The sequence below is a fragment of the Apis laboriosa genome, unplaced genomic scaffold, assembly GCF_014066325.1.
Source record: "Apis laboriosa isolate Shangri-la unplaced genomic scaffold, ASM1406632v1 scaffold53_cov140, whole genome shotgun sequence".
Classification (NCBI taxonomy): Eukaryota; Metazoa; Arthropoda; class Insecta; order Hymenoptera; family Apidae; genus Apis; species Apis laboriosa.
The window spans coordinates 2,246,137-2,254,331 of NW_025223656.1; the positions used below are offsets into that span (position 1 = coordinate 2,246,137).

Below are 8,195 nucleotides of genomic sequence, written 5' to 3' on the forward strand. Positions count from 1 at the left end.
TCCAAAGAATTTAATTATTGTCCAAATATTTTATTATATATAATAAATAAATAAATAAAATAAAGTGTTATTTTATTTTCTTTCTAAAAATTTTATAAATGATATAAATGATATTGAATTAAATAATATATATGTATATATTTATTTAATATTACTTAACATATATGAAATAAAAACCAAAATTTATGTTTATGAGTTATATATACAAAAAAAATTTAAATAATTTAAATATCAGAATAATATTAATAAGTATATTATATATATAAAATTAATATACTTAATAATATATATAATATTATACAATATTATTATATTAATTAATATGTACAATAATTAATGTATTTAATTAATACTATTATTAACTTAACACTCAATACATTACATTTACATTAATTAAATAATAATATATATATATATATATATAATTATATATAAAATTAATATACTTAATAATATATATATATATATATTATTATACAATATTATTATATTAATTAATATGTATAATATAATTAATATTTAATTAACACTATTATTAACTTAACACTCAATACATTATATTTACATTAATTAAATAACATGATAAAGTATAATGTTATATATTTAAATATTAATATTTTTTTGAGAGATAAAATTTAATAATAGTTTACATCTACAATTTATATATATAATAAAAAAAATTACAATCTAAACATTTTTTACTTACCTATATTTTAAAGAAGGCGTATTTGTTTTATAACAAAAATATTGTATTCTTGATTTCTGACATTTCCACAATAAAAAATTTTTTCTAATATTTATAGCAGTAATAACTTTTTGTGAAATATTTCGTTCACATAACGGTAGAATAATATACTTTGGCAAAATAAAAAACATTTTCACACACATATATATATATATACATATATATATATGTATATATGAATGATTTTATAACCTTAAATTATAAAATAATGAAGTAGCAAATCACTATGTAATTTTTGTATAAGATTATTAAGATTGTTCAAAAAGAAGTCAAAGTATTGGAATCTAAAATCACATAAAGCAATACATGTTCATACGTTCATATAAGACCAAAATTTAAGCAACGAATGTTGCACAGTCATATAGGACTAAATTTATGCGAATATAAAGTGTATACTGTATTTATATTAGAAAAAACTGTGATATTTATTTGTAATATTTATCATAAATTATATAATAATTTGTTAAATAAATATAAAAGAAAATATTATATAAATTATTTTAATATTTTAATAATTATTTTAATAAATATAAATACGTGAAATAAAAAATAAATATTTTCCATATGAATGTCAATATGTTCGCTGGAAAATATACTTTACTTCATTATATAATATTTGCTTAATAATATTAATATTAATATTAAAAAAAATATTTATTACAGAATTTTATATATGATTTTCTTTTTTTTTAAATAAAAAAAATTATTAATATAAATTTGAAATATCTTATATATATAACATAAAAACAAAATATACAAAACACTTACAAATCATTCTTATAAAAAAAACAAGTATCTATGCACATTTTAGATTTAAATATTTTATACATTATAATACAAGATATAACATTAAACAAATACTATTTTTGCTAAAATATTAATAAATAATTATGAAATTATATGGCAATATTCTTCAAACAGATTGACATTTTCAAGACAAATAAGATCGATAATTTTATATATTTAATATTATATATTTTGATAATATTTTTGATAACACACACACACACATATATATATATTATATATAAAATATTATATATTATATATATATAAAATTTTAATTTTTTCTTGAAAAAGTTGCTATAAATGTCGTTATATGTACATAGTTAACAATTTCATAATTTAATAAAAAATTAATATGAATAAATAATCTTAATTATTGTGTTATATTTAACATAAATGCATTCGTATTAATATATATGTAATATAAAATAATAATTATTATAAATTATATTAATTATTATAATTTATTATAAATTAATGTAAACAAAAATATTTGAAGCATTGATGAAAATAGTGCATTATTCTATTGCTTAAATATTTTTATCTTTTATTTAAATGTATATTATTATTTTATTAATTATTATTATTTTTGTTTTTCGTTATATTTTATTATTATTTTTATTTTTATCCTATTAAATTTTATTCTTATTATATCATTAAAAAGCAATTTTTTATAGAATCTTATTATTAAATAATTATTATTATTAAAATTAAAATTATTTGCAAATAAAACAAATATATATACATAAATTTTTAAAAATCAATAAAAGTATTTCTAGTTTGTCATTAAAAATGTTAAATATAATAGTTATTTAAATAATAGTTATTTATATAAAACTTATATATTATATAAAAGTTCATTGTACTTTAAATATATTATATTATCAAATTCAAATTAATTAATTAATAGTATATAAATAAAATAAATATTAATATTAATAAATATTAATAAAATAGTACTTTTTATAAAAAATCCAATGAAATCCTAAATAATTAAAATTAAAAAGAATATATTGTTTTATAACTATCATAATGTAATTAAAAATTTATTTATTAAAAAAAATATTACATCACATTGATAATCACACAATACAGATAATTATTATTTTTGAAAAATAAATATAATTGAAAAATAAATAAATTAATGTATCTTACAATTATAAAAGATTTTAAAAATACAAAAAATAAATTATAAAATTAAATTTTTTTTATTTTATTTTCTTAAAAAATGTATTTGATTATAATACAAAAAGAGGATCACAAAAAAATTATAGAATCTCTTTTATATTATATTTATAAAGAGTTAATATTTTTTTTAATGATACAAAGTAAAGTTTTTAAAAGCTTTTAATAAATAATTTTGTAATATATATATTTTATTATATTTTGAAAGTTAAAATATCATTAAAATATAAGTTTCTATCTTATTGATTAAAAAATTCTCTTAATATAAAAAAAAAAAATAATAAAAAGAAATAAATATATCCTTATCCATATAGATACTCGCCTATTTTATTTAACACAAAACATAAAAATTTAAGTAAAATATTTTATTTCTCCTAAAAAAAATAGCAAAAAATAAAGTAATATATATTGTATAATAATTATATAAATGTCAATATAACTATTAATATTTAATATTAATATAAATATAATATAAATACAGATGAATTTTTTGCACAATTTAATGTAAGATAATATTCTATATAATACATTTAAACAAAAAATATAGTATGTATACAATATTTTCTAAAATTTTAATATTTTTAAAATATTTGCTCTCTTTTCTTTAATTATAATTAAATTATCATTAATAAAAATCATAATTAATTAAAAAGAAATTAATAATTAAAATCATAAATGTTTTATTGATGAATTATTAATATTTAAAACTTAATTTATATATATATATATATATATATATATATAATTTATGTATAATATGTATATATAATAATGAATAATAATAATGAATAAAAAAATTTTTTATAAAGTAATTAATAAGTAATTAAAATAATACATATTTATTATTATATCTTTTTTAAAATAAATTTGGGATAATATTATCAATATTTTTTTAATATTTGTAAAATAAAATATAATATTTATTGTCTATCTTATTTAACAAATTATTATTCACATTTTGCAATAAATTTCAAATTTTTTATTCTTTTTAATACTATTTCATATATTTTGTCAATTTTTCAAACTTTTTTAAAAATTAATATCCATATTAAATATAATAAAGTTTGAATTTAAAAAAATAGGTGTAATATTAATATAATTTTTTATATTTTTCAAAATAATTGTTTTAATTGAAATTTTTATTTAAGTTTTAAATAGCTTTTTTTTTATCAAAAAATAAATCTATATTAAAAAAAGATAATGTTACACATTATAAAATCAAATATTACAAATATTCAAATTTATATTTATATTTGATTTGAATTCTTAATCACTCTTTATATATTTATAAAATATATTCGCAAATTTTGATTTAAAATATTTGCAGAAATTGGAGCAATAAATCATATCTTAATGTACAAATTAACCATAAATACACACAAGTCTATAATTTCTATAGTTTTATTTTCATTATTTAGAATTTTTCAAAAAATAAATATATTTTAAATATATATATATATATATATATATGTATAGTTTTAAAAATTCTAAAAATATGAAAAGAACTTTTTTTAAAATGAAAATAATTATAAACTTTAAAAATTCAATAGTATTTGAGCAAAAAAACAATATTCATTTTAATTTCTAAAGTTTTCATAAATTTTATATGAAAATTTTATATTAATAAAAAATCAAATTTAATTTTTAATGAAATCTTTTAAAATTTTCAATTATTTTAAATGAATTTGGTATTTATTGTTAATATAATATTATAATCATATAAATTCTTTAAATTTTTTGTTAATTTACAATTTTATAATACATAATTACATAATTATTATTACATACATTAATTACATAATTGCTAATGCTTATTTTGTATTTCAAAATATTTTTATTTCAAGAATCATAAGAAGTTATTATTTTTCACATATAATAGTAATTGCTAATCTTTCAACTTGTTCTTTATTAAATTAAATATAATAATATTTTATTATTTCAAAAAATAATAAAAATTATTATAATATTTTGATAAGTTTTCTTGGAATACAATTTGCAATTTGATTATTAAATTCTTTAAATTATATATTTAAATAACAGCAGTAATAATTATGATATATAACTACATCTTAATTATAGATATTTATTCAAAATTGCAACAAATTTCATGTTCATAAAAGTCTTTTTATTTTTTCGAATTACTCAAATTTGATTCATTAAGTTGAATTTGTGATTTTAATTAAACTTAATAGATTTTTTGATTGCATTTTCTCATTTATTGCTAGATGAAATTGATGAAATTATATAAAATTTTGTAATACAAGAAAAAATTTATCTCAAATTTATAATATTGAAATAAATTCAGAATTATAAATATAATGAAGAAATATGTATTTTTTACTTTCCTTTTACCATTATACTTATATATTATCATTATACTATAAATTTATTATAAATTTTATTTTCGTAGTTTTTTTGCTTTTTTTGATGGAATTTGATTACTTCATGCAATTTGATTTTTCATTATTTCTTTTTCACTAAATTTTGATCTGTATCGATTATTGAATATTTTCTTTCTTCTTCAGAAAAATTCCTCTAATCATACTTAAGAGGTTAAATTTTATTTTAAGATATCAAAAATTGTTAACTTTTTTTATATCTTTTATAGTATATCTTTTAATAGTTTTTTTATAACGAATAGAATTTAAAAATAATTATAAGTTTTTAGAAAATCATTGATTTAACACTTATTCGTATATAAAGTTATTAATGATATTAAATTTTACTAAAACGCCATTAATTTATATCCACGTATATGTATAGTTCGTTCAATGAGCAAAGACTCTGTCAGACTATTTAATCAAGAAAAAAATTCAAATTTTTATACTCTAAAATAAGGGTATTCAATTTTGATTCAATTTTTCAAAAAATAGATTCTTTTTAAAAATTTTATCGTAAATTAATATTTTGTTTTATTAATTATATATTCTTGATTATAGAATATAATAAATATAATAAGAATAAGTTATAACAAAATATATTAAATCAGAATATGATATGTATACATACATGAATATTTTTCTTGAAAACAAAGTTTCGTAAAAAAATTATATTTCATATTTTCGAATTATTTTTTAATGTAAAATCATCTCCTTTTTAGTTGTATTATTAGTTATCAATCATATACATTTATATTAATCCATTTTTATGCTAATTTAAGTTTTTTATATCAATATCAGCATATTATAACATATTAAATATAATTAAAAATAATGTAAATATAAATATATAACTACATGCGCGCGCGCGCGCGCGAACACAATATATATTTCAAAAAATCTATTCTTGAAATTTTATTAATATAGTAAGTATGTTAAATTAAAATTAAAAAAATTGCTTTTTTATATTTTATTTTATTTTTTATTCCATTCTGTATTTTCATTATCATAATCATATCATAATTAATATAAAATATTACTTTTATGAGAAAACAATTTATATATTAGGTTAACTTCAAAAACGATTAATAGACTAATGATTCTTTTGTTTAATTTTTTTAATTAATTTTTTGCTGTCGTGAATATCCAAGATTTAATTTAAAATTTATTAATTCGTTTATTGGAATAATAATTACATGTATGATTTCCTGGTTCCAGAGAATCCTTAATCTCATTAAAATTGCAGAAGCATCAAATAAATTTGAATTTTTTCTTGACGCAAAAACAATAATAGAAATAAATTAACAACCGTATAATTTTTTTAAAAAACGACTTGAGAATTTATCTTTGATTGAAAAAATTTGAAATTTAGGAACTTAATTTCATTTTTATTTTTCATTTCATATTTTTATAAAAGTGAAAACAAGTGAAACAAAATAAGAATACATAACATTTAGAATTTCTATAAAATCTTAATAATATTTTTATACATATATATAAATACTTATATTTTTCATTCACATTTTCAAAAAAATAATTTTTTTTACGATTTTTATTAAATAAACAATAAAATTTTGTTAAATTTTTTTTTTTAATAACATAATATTTAGATAATTTTTATTTAAAAAAATCTCAGAAATTTCTATGAAAAATGAGAAAACTTATAGAGATACCATTGAGGATGAATTTTTTAGATCATTTTGTTCAGAATGCCGAAAAATGAAATTTTATCCATGTCAAGATAATTAGACTGACTTCAAAATAACTGACAAAATTAAAAGAAAACATGTCAAGTGGATATATCTTGATTCTAGATGCAAAGACGTTAATATATGATCAGCAACTAAAAAATAATATAGATAATTTGGAAAATAATTTGAACATTTATTCAAAAAATTAAGAAAGATTTAAATTTAGATTTAAAATTAAGAATTAAGCAGAAATTGAGAGCATGAAAACCTAAGTATCAAGATTTCGCTTGCTAATAGAAGAATGATTTAATTATTAAAATTTATTATCACAAAAAATTCAGAGCAGCAGTATATAAATGCATTATACCTTGCAGGTCAAACACAGGAAAATTCAACTGTCAATCAATGTGCGGTAAGAGAAAATAATTTTTTTTGAAGAATTTTAGTGTTTTTTATATAACAAAAAACTGTTACAACTGATTTTATATCATATCTTTATCTTCGTAATCAGTTTTTTTACATTAATATAAAATGTAATCGAGTGTAAGAATTTAAGTTAGATATGTTTTAAGACTTTTCTTTTCTATTTTTTTTTTGTCAGAGATTAATAAGTAAAAGTTTTGTATTAGATTGCATATTTTTATGCTTTTTATTGAAATCCAGATTTTTTTTCATTCTTCTTTTATAGTTTTGTGAAGTTCTGATATCAAAACTATTGTATCAGGTATATATGATAGAATCTTTGTTTCTTTTGTTACAGCATTTATATTTCTTTTTCCTTGATATAAAGGAATTCAAATGATATTTATACTGCTGTTATTTTCATTATTTAATTCTGTATCTATTTCCTATATTTTTATTGTGATTTCATGACTATTGTTAATTAAATTTTTTAGAATTTCTATTACAGTTATGGAGTTTGAATATAGTCAATATTTTTAAAACTCAATATGACATATTTCAATCTAATATTATCTTTGCAATAAATATTGTTGTGTTATATTATTGTTAAAGGTAACACTGTATCATATTCTTAAACTGAATTAAATGCATCTGTGTAGAAATGCTCACAATTGAAGTAATTATTTTTTCATTTTAGGAATTTGATGTGTATTGTCCTATCTACTTGATTTTTTGGCAAATCATCTAGGTATGTCTTAATCAACCAAGGAGTTATTTTATTTGATTTGTGTTTTATGATCAGAGTTCATTTAATAATAATAAAAAGCTTTAAAAGGTAACATAGATTTTTCAGAATAAATTTTTTTGAATTTATTGGGAAATATTATATTATTGAAATTTGCAAGAATGGAAAATATTTTTAAGATGATTTGAAGGTTAGGTATTTATATTTGTAACTATTCTCAATGCCGTATTAGGTCAATTATCTTTATAATATATCTTCATAAT

At 15.4% G+C, this 8,195-nt stretch overlaps 1 protein-coding gene across 3 annotated transcripts in view; it reads right to left on the reverse strand.

Annotated features, from left to right (window-relative positions):
- The window catches only part of LOC122717618 (farnesyl pyrophosphate synthase-like), a 17,602-nt gene extending 12,434 nt beyond the window's left edge, over positions 1–5,168 (reverse strand). The window contains exon 1 of one of the 3 annotated variants that reach the window (XM_043941851.1): positions 5,159–5,168. In XM_043941851.1, the coding sequence (XP_043797786.1) occupies positions 5,159–5,163 (5 nt within the window). In that variant the 5' untranslated portion in view covers positions 5,164–5,168. Of the gene's footprint in view, positions 1–706; positions 1,175–1,513; positions 1,572–5,158 lie in introns of those variants that run through there. The other 2 variants (XM_043941850.1, XM_043941849.1) reach the window with 2 other exon arrangements.
- Positions 5,169–8,195: the final 3,027 nt, after the last annotated feature.